The following is a 14,457-nucleotide window of genomic DNA, read 5'->3' on the forward strand; positions in this document are numbered from 1 at the left end:
CTCAATAAATACGATTGAATGAATGAATGAATGAACTGACCCAGCCTCTTTTCATTCATTCATTCAATCGTATTCAGCGCTTACTATGTGCAGACCACTGTACTAAGGGATTGGAAAGTACAATTTGGCAACAGATAGAGACAATCCCTACCCAACAATGGGCTCACAGTCTAGAAGGGGGAGACAGACCACAAAACAAAGCCAGTAGACAGGCATCAATAGCATCAAAATTGATAAATAGAATTATAGATATATACAAATCATTAACAAAATAAATAGAATAAATACGTACAAACATACACAAGTGTGTGGGGTGGGGAAGAGGGTAGAGCAGAGGGCGGGAGTAGAGGAGATGGGGAGGGGATAAGCAGAGGAAAAGGGAGGCTTCTAAGGGTACCTATGCCATCCTTGAACGTCCAGAAAAGGACGCTATTTTATGACTGGCAGGGGGAGGATGAGGCACCTGTAGGAACCTCTTCCTTCAGAGGCTTCCAAACAGTAAACACCGTCCTCCCAGAATTCTGCCAAATGATCTTTATTGGAAAGGTACTGTACAGGAAGATAGTTTACTACCCGCAAGGCAAAAATACCATCCCGACACACAATTTGAAAAGAAAAAAATATATTCATCGTGCAGTGTCAGTCTCACCCACGGCTCTCGGAAGTTCCCCTCTGTGGCCCACAGTCAGCTCCTCAACCTAAATCCAGAAATAGTTCCTCTCCCCTGTACCTCTGGCCTCACCGTTCAACCGCAGACCTCCCGACAAGATTGCGTTCGGAGCCGACCAGCCACTTTAGCACAATTACATTCAAACCAGAGGGGGTTTCCCTAGAAACCGACTAGGAAGACTGGGCTGTAACTTCCTTATGATGCTTCCACTGTTCCTGTGGGGAGAGCGGGAGGCTATTTGATCTTGGCGAGGGCAGCGGCTCGTCTCTCCGTGTTCTGGAACAGAGCCCGGATTAAAGCCTTCACTTCGCTGGCGGAGAATGTGTCTGCCAGGGGTCCTTTCCCATCTGCCCACCTGCAAGAGGAAACAAAAGCCCATTAAGTGCTTACAATGTGTGTTCTAAGTGCTGGAGTAGATACAAACTAATCAGGTTGGACACGGTCCCTGTCCCACATTTTGTCTCAATCCCCATTTTACAGATGAGGTAACTGGAGAAGTGAAGTGTTACCCAAGGTCACACAGCATTCAGGTGGCAGTCAGGATTAGAACCCAGGTCCTTCTGACTCCCAGGCCCAAGCTCTATCCACTAGGCCCTGCTGCTTCTCAAACCTCTGACGTACAGTTAACTGCACCCAAGCCTTTGTAGGCATTCAAGGGAACCGGACAAGTCACTTCTGGAAATGGGAGGACGTCTGATGAAGTTGAGCTCACACCCTGGATGCTGACGTACGTCTCCAACTGAATCCCACAGAAGAGCGGTCAAAGCAGTTGGCCACATGGGGCGAGGAAGTGGACATATAGCCAAATCTCAAAAGCAGGAGAATAGCTCTCAATGGTATTTAGTGAGCACTATGTGTAAAGCACTGTACTAAGAGCTTGAGATAGTACACTACAACAGAATTAGCAGATGTGTTCCTCTTGAGCGCAGGGTAAGGGGTCACACAGACCAAAACAGGTTCAGTCAGTCAACTGTATTTAGGAAGCAGTGTGACAGTGGATAGGGCAGATAGGGCATGGTCCTAGGAGTCAGAAGGACCTGGGTTCTAATCCCAGTTCCACCACATGTCTGTTGTGTGACCTTGGGGAGGTCACTTCACTTCTCTGTGCCTCAGTTACCTCATCTGTAAAATGGGGCTTAAGAGTGTGAGCCCCTGTGTTCATCCTGATTAACTTCTATGTACCCCAGTGCTTAGTACAGTGCTTGGCACAAAGAACTTAACAAATACCTTAACAATAATAATAATTCATTATTATTATTAAGCACTTATTGTGTGCAGGGCACTCTATTAAGCACTTGGGAGAATACAATGTAACAATGTAACAGACACACTCCCTGCCCACAGCGAGCTTACAAGCGAGCCCGCAAGAGAGTTGGGGTGAGGCTTAGTTAGGTCAGCCGCAGGATTCCTTGAAACTTTGGCAGCTGAATAATAATAATAATGATGGTATTTGTTAGGTGCTTACTATGTGCCTAGAACTGTACTGAATAAGATGCAGATACTGTAGAGCACAGTACAGTGCTACACAGAATGGGGGCTCAAATATTAACTGATGGTTTGATGAGAGAATGGAGGAGGAAGTTATCTTCTGAAAACACCTTCCTGCCTATTCAGAAAACCCTGAGTCTTTTCCAAAGAAGATGAATAACTGCATGGAGTTTAAAACTGGCAAAGCACCTGAAATCCATCCGGAGAGGAACGGCTCACAATCCCCCAAGAGATATACGCTTCATATTTCCCACAGACACAACTTGCTTTACTGCACTGTCATGCAACGTTTGACTTCAGTATGCAGTTTATTGATGCCTTTGGGGCCTCTGTTCGTTGGGTCTGAGTTGGGCCCCAAAAGATCAATCAATCAGTGGTATTTATTTAACACTTACTGTGCAGTGCACTGTAGTAGAAGCTTAGGAGAGTACAATTCCAAAGAGTTGGTTTGGCGTTTCCTGCCCATAGGGGGCTTATGGTTAAGACCAAAAGAAAGCAAAAAGGGAACAGTTTTCCTGTCATAAAGAGAAAAAACTAGAGAAAATGAGATCCAGGTCATGAAACCACTCCCAGGAGCAATTTAGAAATGGGAAAAGCCTTCCAAGTGTTATAAATTAGGGCCCGCCCTCATTCCCCAAGTTTCCCAAATAGGGAAGGAATACTTTAAAAGATAAAAAAAAAAATCATTAAAAAAAATCAACTTCTTGTGGGCAGGGAACTTTCACTTTGTTATTTTTAACTTCTCAAGTCCTAGAACAGTGCACCACACCAAGTGGGTGCTCAGTAAATACCATCTATTTTAAGGAAGAGAGCAAATTTAACAGCACCACTGTTTTCTTGCAGCTGTGAGGAGGCAGTGTGGTCTAGTGGAAAGGACTGGCCTGCGGGTAACCCTGGGGCAAGTCTTAGAACCTGGGTTCTAATCCTGGCTCTGCCACTTCTCTGCTGTGTGGCCTCCGTGCCTCAGTTACCTCATCCGTAAACAGGGGATTAAGACTGTGAGCCCCATGTGGGACATGGACTGGGTCCAACTTGATTGTGGTGTATGTATCTAACCCAGTGCTTAGAACAGCACCTGGCACATAGTAAGCGGTTATCAAATACCATAAAAAAAGGGTTAGCCTCTATATACCTCGGTTTCCTCAACTGTAAAATGGGGAAAAGATACTTTCTCATTCTATATCTTAGCCTGGGAGCCTCATGTGGGACAGGGATTGGGGCCGATCTCAGTTAACTTGTATCTGCCCCAGCGTTTAACCATTTAGGAAGCACTTCAACAAGCCCCGCCTGAACCGGCTAACTAGCCAGCCGCTGCCTCCACAGAAAATGCCCACGTACCGATCTCCGATTTCTTGCAGGCTGGCCTGGAGCATCACCATCAGTTCTCTGAAGGCCATCCACTTGGGCACGTAGACGGGGACCTCCTCCTGATATTTCCGATTTTCATTTTCATCCGGAACCGGCGCAAACACCTGGGGCCCTTCTTCCACCAACGTCCGGCACAATGAGTGCAATCTGTCACCATCTTCAGTGGAGATGTCCTGGAGAGGTGTCCGGGGGGGGCCCGGGGAAAGGAGGGGAGGGGGCGGGGGTGGGGTAGAAACCGTGATGAATCCCCAGTGTCCTCCCTCTGATTAGAAGTGGGTGGATGACCGCTTTACATTATCCCAACCAATTTCAGCCTGCCCCGGCAGACACCAAACCTCATCAGCTCCTTGACATCGCTCTGAAGCTGGAATGACACATAAATATGTTTCCACGGATTGGCAGCAATCTGTTTTGCCTGCTTGGAAAGGCCCATTCCTCGGGTGAACTAGGGCATGGCTTGTGCCGCAGAGCGGGGGACATATTACGAGTCGGGATCGGGGCAATTTAGGCTTTCGGGGCGTCAGCTAGCTGAGGGCAGGCAACCTTCCTGCACAAGCCCACTCGTTCTCCGCTATCTGTGACTTAGTAATGTGGGGAGAGTTGCCTCTTGCTCAGAGAGCACATGTGGACTCGGATGTGAAATACGCAGTCGGTCACAGGGACCAAGAGAAGGCTCAGAAATGCGTGCCAGAACCCCCATGTGGGCCCCACAAAATAAACCCCCTCGAGCCCCAATTCCATGCGGAGGCCGGGGGGCCTCGGGCCTTACCTCCAGGGCGGTGATTCGCCCGATGATCTCAGCAAGTGCTGTGTTGAGTAGAGTTCCCATGGCCTTGCAGTAGATGGTCACCGGAAGTACATCTTGCCACACCATCCCAAGCCTCTTCAGCTGGTGCAGCACCTGAAAGAGGAGCTCCGTTTTACTTTTACACAGAAGATGCCCGTCTAACCGATCCAGACTTAGCGACTTTGGACGGTATCTATTCAACCTCCATGATCGTTCCCACTAGACCCTCCGTGGCTGAAGGGGAAACTGGGGTAGAAAGGGCTCTCCCAAGCTGCAGGAGGCATCAGAATCTCATTTCCTATTTCCGGTTTCCTGTGACCAAACCTGTCTTCCAGCTAAAGACACCGATCGACTGCAAACTCGAGGGCAGGGATCGTGTCTATCAAACTATAACAAAGTTGGTAGGAACATTCCCTGCCTGAAACTGCCTGGACCCAGAAGACTGAAAATGTTGAGGAGAAAGTACTTTTTCTCAATTGCTCTCATGTGGCATTCTGAAGTGCTTTTGGTTTTCAAAAGAGGGAATTTTCCTTAGAAATCCATCCAACCAAAGAATGGCTTTCCTTCCACTCTGAAAGAGGCCAAATTTATTTTTTCTTATAGTATCTATAAGAGGCATACTATAGTCTGTTAAATACTTTTAATAAGTTGCTTGTTACAACATAAAAAGGAAGAAAAAGGGAAATAAATGATAAAAATGAATTAAATATAAACACCTCATCAAACTATATCATCTCTGCAGTCATTATATTCATTACATTCATTTATATTCCTGTCCTTTCAAACCCAACCAGCTATTGCAATGAGGTCTAATTTCAGATGTTCTTGTCTTTCCTCAGTTCTTTCAATTTCCCTCAAAAGTTCCAAGAGGGCCAAGAAACCCAGACTAATCCTTGGCTGATTTTTGGTGATTGATCAATTGATTGATTCACTGATTTGTTCATTCATTCATTCATTCATTCATTCGTATTTACTGAACACAATAATAATAATAATAATAATGGCATTTGTTAAGCGCTTACTATGTGCGAAGCACTGTTCTAAGCGCTGGGGTGATCAGGTTATCCCACGTGGGGCTCACAGTCTTAATCCCCATTTTACAGATGAGGTAACTGAGGCTCAGAGAAGTTAAGTGACTTGCCCGAGGTCACACAGCAAACATGTGGCGGAGCCGGGATTAGAACCCATGACCTCTGACTCCCCAGCCCATGCTCTTTCCACTGAGCCACGCTGCTTCCCCAATGTGTATAGAGCACTGTACTAACTGCTTGGAAAGTACAAAATTCGGCAACAGAGAGACAATTCCTGCCCACAAAGGGCTCACGCTTAGTACAGTGCTCTGCACACAGAAAGCAGGCAATAAATACCACTGATGTGATCTACAATTCATTGAATTGTATTTACTGAACACTTACTGTGTGCAAAGCCTCGTACTGAGCGCTTGGGAAAGTACAATGCAACAACAGACACATTCCCTGCTCACAACAAGCTCACAGTCAATATACAGTCACATATCTGGGTATGGGTTTCCACACTAAGCAGGTGTTTAGTACAGTGTTCTGCACACAGTAGGTATTTAACTACAATAATAATAATTGGAGCACTTGTTAAGCGCTTACTATGTACCAGGCACACAAGTGCCTGGGGTGGATGCAAAGCAAATTGGGTTGGGCACAGTCCCTGTCCCACATGGGGCTCAGTCTTCATCCCCATTTTACAGACAAGGGAACAGAGGTTCACATAAGTGAAGTGCCATGCCCAAGGTCACGCAGCAGCAGACCAGTGGCAGAGCTGGGATTAGAACCCAGGACCTTCAGACCTCCCAAACCTGTTCTCTTTTCCACAAGGCCACGCTGCTTCTCTGATTCTATTCTAATTCTATTTAAAGCTATAATTCTATTTGTTCTGACAATTTTGACACCTGTCTACATGTTTTGTTTTGTTGCCTGTCTCCCTCTTCTAGACTGTGAGCCTGTAGTTGGGTAGGGACCGTCTCTATATGTTGCCCACTTGTACTTCCCAAGTGTTTAGTACAGTGCTCTGCACACAGTAAGCGCTCAATAAATACGATTGAATGAATGAATGACTGAATGATTGACTACCTCCATTCTTCACCCCACCTAGCATTTGGGGACTTCCTAAAGGAAACATATAATATCTCTATTTCCTCTCTTGTATGGACCCAGTAAGCTGGCATGAAGGAAAGAACATAGAACCTACAGGTTAATAATATTATAATTAATATTTACAGGCTATTATTATTATAATAATCAATCAATAGTCAGAGAAGCAGCGTGGCCTAGTAGATACAGCATGGACCTCGGCGTCAAAAGGACCTGGATTCTAATCCCAGCTACACTGCTTGTCTGCTGTGTGACTCGGGCAAGTCACTTCACTACTCTGGGCCTCTGTTCCCTCACCTGTAAAATTGGGATGAAGACTGTGAGCCCCATGTGGGACAGGGACTGTGTCCAACCTGATTTGCTTGTATCCACCCCAGTGCTTATTAATTTTATTATTAATAATAAGAATAACAACTGTGGTCTTTGTTATACGCTTACTATGTGCCCGGCACTACTAAGTGCCAGGGTAGAGCCAAGATAAGCAGATCAGACAGATTCCCCCACCTGCCGTATGGCCTTGCTGGCCGCCGAATAATTTTCTTCGTCATCCATGTTGGAAAAATTCCGGGCACTTGAAAGTCTTTCCAAGAGTTCTCCCTTCTGCGCCCGCATCTGAGCCAAAAAACATTCTGTCCCTATGGCAGGAAAAAAGGCGGAGAGAGTCACCGTGAACGTGGCTGCCCTGTACGTCGCAAGATAAGGATGGGAGGGAGGAAACGGTGAATTTGTCCAAGATGCCTGAACACAGCTGTTCGTTCGCACCGTGACTCTTGCCCAAATGTGAACAGAGAGATTAACTTTTAAATTTCCAGGATTTTTTCCTGGATAACAAATAAGACACCCAAAGCACAATTTACCCAGAAATGGAGCCAGGCCAAAAAAAATAAAATAATAATAAAAATAATGGCTCCTCTAAGTCTCTGTCAAGGAATAGGGAAGCTCTGCATTCTCCTGATTCCTCTACATTACCTGAGGCAAGAACTGAGGCACCGGACTAAGAGAAACATATAGATTCTTTGTTCCTGTCAAGCTAACATTAGAATAAATATGTTAGTTTATCCTCCATCTCACTCTCTTTGACTTTTAATAATTTCCAGAAAAGCTCGGAGGTGGGAGGCGACACAGGAAAAGCTCTCTTGGGTTTTGCCGCAGAATAAGCACTGACGTTCTCAACGATGCTCCCGGAGCTGTCACAATACCAATCTGCTTGCATGTCATTCTGCTGACATAACCGATGTGGTGTTTTCACTGCACACCTGCAATGCAGGTTGGAACTGTGATGTACCATGAAATCATGTTGTGAAGTGCCCAGGGTACGTTCACTTTGCTAAATGAAGTCACGGCTCACCCTTGCAAATTCACTGACCTCACGCTTCACGATACGGTTCATGGCTGCCTTCCAGAACTCTACTTAGCAGGGACAGAAATCTTGGGCTGAGAGAGATAGTCTTCTCAACCCGTGTTCAGCTAGGAAAGGTGAGAATTACCCAGTCGCCTGAATCCAGGCACGAGGTCCACGAACGTCATGGCACCATCGCGGAGGACCGAGGTAAGGTGCCCTCTGAACTGGTGCCCGAGAGTCAGCAGGTGGTGAGCGATGTACATACAGTTGTTGTGGTGGATGGCAGCCAGCTGGGGCAATTTCTGAAGGTTCTCCCTTAGCCGGAGGGAAGGGGAGGACACAAAAGAGACACGCTAGAAATTAGATTAGTTTCGGAAACACGATCATCCCCACCAATACGTTTCACAGAGAGAGAGAGCCAATACCCTGGATGTAAGAAGGTCCCAAAGGGGGACAAGTTTAATCAAATGGGTACTAATCTTGGGAAAACAGAAATGGAAGTAGCTTGGACTAGTGGAAAGAGCATGAGTATGGGAATCAGAGGAACTGGTTCTAATTCTGACCCCACCACTTGTCTGCTGCTGTGACCTTGGAGAAATCACTTCATTCTCTGGGCCTCAGTGACCTCATCTGTAAAATGGGGATTAAAACTGTGAACCCATGTGGGACATGGACTGTGTCCAATTTGATTATGTTACATTGATCCCAGTACTTAGTACGGTGAAGAGCACTCTTCTAAGACCTGGGAGAGTGCAGCAGAGGTAAAAAATGGTCTGCTGGGTGACTTTGATCAAATCATTTCACTTCTCTGTTCCTCGGTCATCTCATCTGTAAAATGGAGATGAAGACTGAGCCCCGTGTGAGACAGGGACTGTGCCCAAACCGATTTGCTTTGTATCCACCCCAGAGCTTAGTACAGTGCCTGGCACATAGTATGCGCTTAATACCATAAAAGTTAAAGAAAAAAACCAAAACCTTTCTTGAAGTTTCCTCTGCCACACTGTAACTCATTCAGTGCTATCACTGTTTTGATGGTGGGTATTTTCAGAATGTTTATTCTTTTGTTGCATGGCTGGTAATTGGTGTTAGGGACCTTGAGATATCTGGCACAATTACCAGGTAAAACTACTCTCACTATTTTGTTTCCCTAATCCACATGGTCCAGTGACTTCCTTTGATGTTGGGACATCACTATGAATCCCTTTTATAATGGTATTTGTTAAGCGCTTACTCTGTGCCAGGCACTGTACTAAGCATTGGGTTGGGGTAGATACGAGTTAATCAGGTTGGACACAGTCCATGACCTCCACGGGGCTCACAGTCTCAATCCCCTATTTACAGATGAGGTAACTGAGGCCCAGAGAAATGAAGTGACTTGCCCAAGGTCCCGCAGCAGACAAGTGGCAGAACTGGGATTAGAACCCAGGTCCTTCTGATTTCCAGGCCTGGGTTCTATACGCTAGGTCACTCTGCTTCTCAAGCAATTAACTCGAATGTTAACAAATCACCCACAGTAATCAGTTTGTCAAAAGCTGGTACGCTGCGATGCAACTTTCTAAGTTTTTGCAGAACTGCTTTTCTCTTCACTGCAGTTTGTCACCCAAACTCAATCAGGCTCATCAGTAAAATACAACTGGGGAGCCGTTCTCGTCAATAAAATATGACTGGTGAGCCGTTCTCCCCAGGAAAATATTCATTCATTCATTCAATTGTATTTATTGAGCGCTTACTGTGTGCACAGCACTGTACTAAGCGCTTGGGAAGTACAAGTTGACAACATATAGAGACGGTCCTTATCCAACAGCGGGCTCACAGTCTAGATCTAGAAGACCAATCAAATAGACTGGTGAGTTTTTCTAACCAGTAAAATACAACTGGTGAGCTGTTCTCACCAGCAAAATATGGCAAGCCATTCTCACCAGCAAAATATGACTGGCGAGCCATTTCCACCAGCAAAATACGACTGGCGAGCTGTCCTCACCAGTAAAATAGATGAGCTTTTCTCACCAGTAAAATATGACCGGCGAGTCGTTCTCACCAGTAAAATATGATTGGCATGCTTTTCTCACCAGTAAGATACTACTGGTAAGCTGTTCTCCTCAGTAAAATACAACTGGTGAGCTGTTACCTTGTGGTTGCCAAGACCTATACAGAAATAAGTGAGATGACCACCTACTTGTGATAAGTTGGAACGACATCATGGAACAGGTGGAAGATATTTCTCACTGAGTAGAAGAGTTGAACGGCACTGTAAGAAGAGAAAACAAAAAGAGGCCAATTTAAACCAAAGGCAGTTTTTCAATTTGCAGTAATTTAAGAATAAATGGAAACAAATCAATCAATCAATCAATCGTATTTATTGAGCGCTTACTATGTGCAGAGCACTGTACTAAGCGCTTGAGAAGTACAAATTGGCAACACATAGAGACAGTCCCTACCCAACAGTGGGCTCACAGTCTAAAAGGGGGAGACAGAGAACAGAACCAAACACACCAACAAAATAAAATAAATAGGATAGAAATGTACAAGTAAAATAAATAAATAAATAAACAGAGTAATAAATATGTACAACCATATATACATATATACAGGTGCTGTGGGGAAGGGAAGGAGGTAAGATGGGGGGATGGAGAGGGGGACGAGGGGGGAGAGGAGGGAAGGGGCTCAGTCTGGGAAGGCCTCCTGGAGGAGGTGAGCTCTCAGCAGGGCCTTGAAGGGAGGAAGAGAGCTAGCTTGGCGGATGGGCAGAGGGAGGGCATTCCAGGCCCGGGGGATGACGTGGGCCGGGGGTCGACGGCGGGACAGGCGAGAACGAGGTACAGTGAGGAGATTAGCGGTGGAGGAGCGGAGGGTGCGGGCTGGGCAGTAGAAGGACAGAAGGGAGGTGAGGTAGGAGGGGGCGAGGTGATGGAGAGCCTTGAAGCCCAGGGTGAGGAGTTTCTGCCTGATGCGCAGATTGATTGGTAGCCACTGGAGATTTTTGAGGAGGGGAGTAATATGCCCAGAGCGTTTCTGGACAAAGATAATCCGGGCAGCAGCATGAAGTATGGACTGAAGTGGAGAGAGACACGAGGATGGGAGATCAGAGAGAAGGCTGGTGCAGTAGTCCAGACGCGATAGGATGAGAGCTTGAATGAGCAGGGTAGCGGTTTGGATGGAGAGGAAAGGGCGGATCTTGGCAATGTTGCGGAGCTGAGACCGGCAGGTTTTGGTGACGGCTTGGATGTGAGGGGTGAATGAGAGAGAGGAGTCGAGGATGACACCAAGGTTGCGGGCCTGTGAGACGGGAAGGATGGTAGTGCCGTCAACAGAGATGGGAAAGTCAGGGAGAGGACAAGGTTTGGGAGGGAAGACAAGGAGCTCAGTCTTCGACATGTTGAGCTTTAGGTGGCGGGCGGACATCCAGATGGAGATGTCCTGAAGGCAGGAGGAGATGCGAGCCTGGAGGGAGGGGGAGAGAGCAGGGGCAGAGATGTAGATCTGGGTGTCATCAGCGTAGAGATGATAGTTGAAGCCGTGGGAGCGAATGAGGTCACCAAGGGAGTGAGTGTAGATTGAGAACAGAAGGGGACCAAGCACTGAACCTTGGGGAACCCCCACAGTAAGAGGATGGGAGGGGGAGGAGGAGCCTGCAAAAGAGACTGAGAAAGAATGACCGGAGAGATAAGAGGAGAACCAGGAGAGGACGGAGTCTGTGAAGCCAAGGTCAGATAGCGTGTTGAGGAGAAGGGTGTGGTCCACAGTGTCAAAGGCAGCTGAGAGGTTGAGGAGGATTAGGACAGAATATGAGCTGTTGGATTTGGCAAGCAGGAGGTCATTGGTGACCTTTGAGAGGGCAGTTTCCGTGGAATGAAGGGGACGGAAGCCAGACTGGAGGGGGTCGAGGAGAGAGTTGTTGTTGAGGAATTCTAGGCAGCGCGTGTAGACAACTCGTTCAAGGAGTTTGGAAAGGAATGGTAGGAGGGATATGGGACGATAACTAGAAGGTGAGGTGGGGTCAAGAGAGGGTTTTTTTAGGATGGGAGAGACGTGGGCATGTTTGAAGGCAGAGGGGAAGGAACCAGTGGAGAGTGAGCGGTTGAAGATGGTAGTTAAGGAGGGGAGAAGGGATGGAGCGAGAGATTTCATAAGATGAGAGGGAATGGGGTCAGAAGCACAGGTGGCCGGAGTAGCACTTGAGAGGAGGGAGGAGAGTTCCTCTGAGGATACCGCTGGGGAGGATGGGAGAGTAGCAGAGAGTGTTGAGAGCTGGGGGGATGGAGAAAGGGGGGAAGAGACTTTGGGGAGGTCGGACCTGATGGATTTAATTTTGTTAATGAAGTAGGAGGCCAGATCGTTGGGGGTGAGGGAAGGAGGAGGGGGAGGAACCGGGGGCCTGAGAAGGGAGTTGAATGTACGGAAGAGCTGGCGGGGGTGATGGGCATGAGTGTCAATAAGGGAGGAGAAATTGTTTTGTCTGGCAGAAGAGAGGGCTGAGTTAAGGCAGGAAAGGATAAACTTGAAGTGAACGAGGTTGGCATGGTGTTTAGACTTTCGCCAGCAGCGTTCGGCAGCTCGAGCATAAGAGCGAAGGAGGCGGACAGTGGCAGTGATCCAGGGCTGTGGGTTAGTGGTGCGAGAGCGGCGAAGGGAAAGGGGAGCGAGTGAGTCTAGCTGAGTAGAAAGGGTAGAGTTGAGAGCAGTAATCTGATCATCAAGACTGGGTAGAGAGGAGAGGGCGGCGAGGTGGGGTGTGAGGCGCTCCGAAAGATGGGTGGGGTCCAGAGAGCGGAGATCTCTATGAGGGAGTAATACGGATTTACAGGGGAAAGGAGTGTGAGTGAGGAGGCAGGTGAGAAGATTATGATCAGAGAGAGGGATTACAGAGTTGGTGAGGGTGGACACAGTGCAGCGGTAGGAGATGATGAGGTCGAGGGTATGACCAAGTTGGTGAGTGGGCGAGGTGGGGTGGAGGAAGAGGTACAAAGCCTTCTTAGTGAAGTGTTGAAAATGAGGAAAATTCCGAAGGAATTCATTTTAAGTGAAAGCCATCAGTGACACTCTGGTTGCAAAGGGATGCTGGATTTCAATGCTATGGGGCAGTATGGCTAATCTAGCTGGATGAATCTCACAACCAGTTTCACTGATTGATTTACTCCTTAGGGTTGGCTTTAAAGCATTCAATCACCTTGCCCTCTCTTATTTTACCTAATTCCCTACTATCACCCAGCAAGCTCGCTTTGCTCTTTGAACACCAACCTACATACTGTACCCTCCATCTTGTCTTTCTCGCCGCCGACCCCTCGCCTACATCCTGCCTCTGGCCTATAACTCTGTCCCCATTCATACCCTACAGACCATCTCTCCTCTCACCTTCAGAGCTTTACTTCATTTTATTTTTTTTATAGTATCTCTGAAGTGTTTTCTATGTGCCAAATATCGTTCTACACACTGGGATAGATACAAGTCAATTAGGTTGGATACAGTCCCCATCTTGTATGGGGCTTACTGTCTAAATAGGAAGCAGCGTGGTTCAGTGGAAAGAGCACGGGCTTTGGAGTCAGAGATCATGTGTTCAAATCCTGGCTCTGCCAATTTTCAGCTGTGTGACTTTGGGCAAGTCACTTAACTTCTCTGTGACTCAGTTACCTCATCTTTAAAATGGGAATTAAGACTGTGAGCCCCCTGTGGGACAACCTGATCACCTTGTAACCTCCCCAGCGCTTAGAACAGTGCTTTGCACATAGTAAGCACTTAATAAATGCCATAATTATTATTATTATTATTATTAAATATCATGTCCTCAAAGAAGCCTTCCCTGAATAAGCCCTCATTTCCCCTACTCCCTCCGTTTTGCATCACGCTTGCATTTGGATTTGTACAGTTTAAGTGCTTGATATTTACCCCACCCTCTGCCCCACAGCCCTAATGAACATGTCCATAATATATTTTAGTGTCTATCTCCCCCTCTAGATGGTCAGCTCCTTGTGGGCAGGGAACATGTCTACAAACCCTTACACTGAACTCTCCCAGGGGTTCAGTACAGTGCCCTGCACACAGTTAGTACTCAATAAGTATGATGGATTGATTTCCAAATCTCAATCGGTTACTAATTCCAAGGACAGAGGTCTAGACTTTGAGTGCCTTTTCCACTTCTTCTTCAGTGTGAATAGCACCTCAATCACCTTTTCAATGGAGCTAGGCCACGAGCAGATGTCCAAGAGGCCTTCTCTAAACAGTCCTCCTTTCGTTTTCTTCCATTCCCTTCTGTGTCACCATGACTTGCTCCCTTTATTCAATCCTGCTCCCAGCCACCCCACACTTACCTACATAGCCATAATGTATTGATTTATATTAATGTCTGTTTCCCCCTCTAGGCTGTAGGGTCACTGTGGGCAAGGAACATGTCTGTTATATTGAACTCTCCCAAGTGCTTACTACAGTGCTCTGCATACAGTAAGCACTCAATAAATATGTTTGATTGACTTTCAGATACCCACTGCAAAGGTCAAGGCCAAGGTATACCAACCAATCAATGGCATTTATTGAGCGCTTATGATGCTCAGAACACTGTACTAAGCGCTTGGGAGAGTACAACAGAATTAGTAGACATGTTCTCTGCCCATAACAAGCTTACAGTCAAGAGAAGACAGAGGTATTCATTTGACTGAATGACATTCAGGCATTCAGTAATAATAAT

General features: G+C 46.8%; 1 protein-coding gene across 1 annotated transcript in view; it reads right to left on the reverse strand.

Moving 5' to 3' along the window:
• Nucleotides 1-519: 519 nt before the first annotated feature.
• ZW10 (zw10 kinetochore protein) overlaps nt 520-14,457 on the reverse strand; it is a 30,077-nt gene continuing 16,139 nt past the window's right edge. Inside the window, exons 11-16 of the mRNA XM_038754445.1 lie at nt 9,955-10,026; nt 7,924-8,093; nt 6,941-7,071; nt 4,296-4,427; nt 3,497-3,699; nt 520-1,025 (exon numbers count right to left, since the gene is read on the reverse strand). Of these exons, the coding sequence (XP_038610373.1) occupies nt 905-1,025; nt 3,497-3,699; nt 4,296-4,427; nt 6,941-7,071; nt 7,924-8,093; nt 9,955-10,026 (829 nt within the window). The 3' untranslated portion in view covers nt 520-904. The remainder of the gene's footprint in view (nt 1,026-3,496; nt 3,700-4,295; nt 4,428-6,940; nt 7,072-7,923; nt 8,094-9,954; nt 10,027-14,457) is intronic.

The sequence above is a fragment of the Tachyglossus aculeatus genome, chromosome 11 (assembly GCF_015852505.1).
Source record: "Tachyglossus aculeatus isolate mTacAcu1 chromosome 11, mTacAcu1.pri, whole genome shotgun sequence".
NCBI lineage: Eukaryota > Metazoa > Chordata > Mammalia > Monotremata > Tachyglossidae > Tachyglossus > Tachyglossus aculeatus.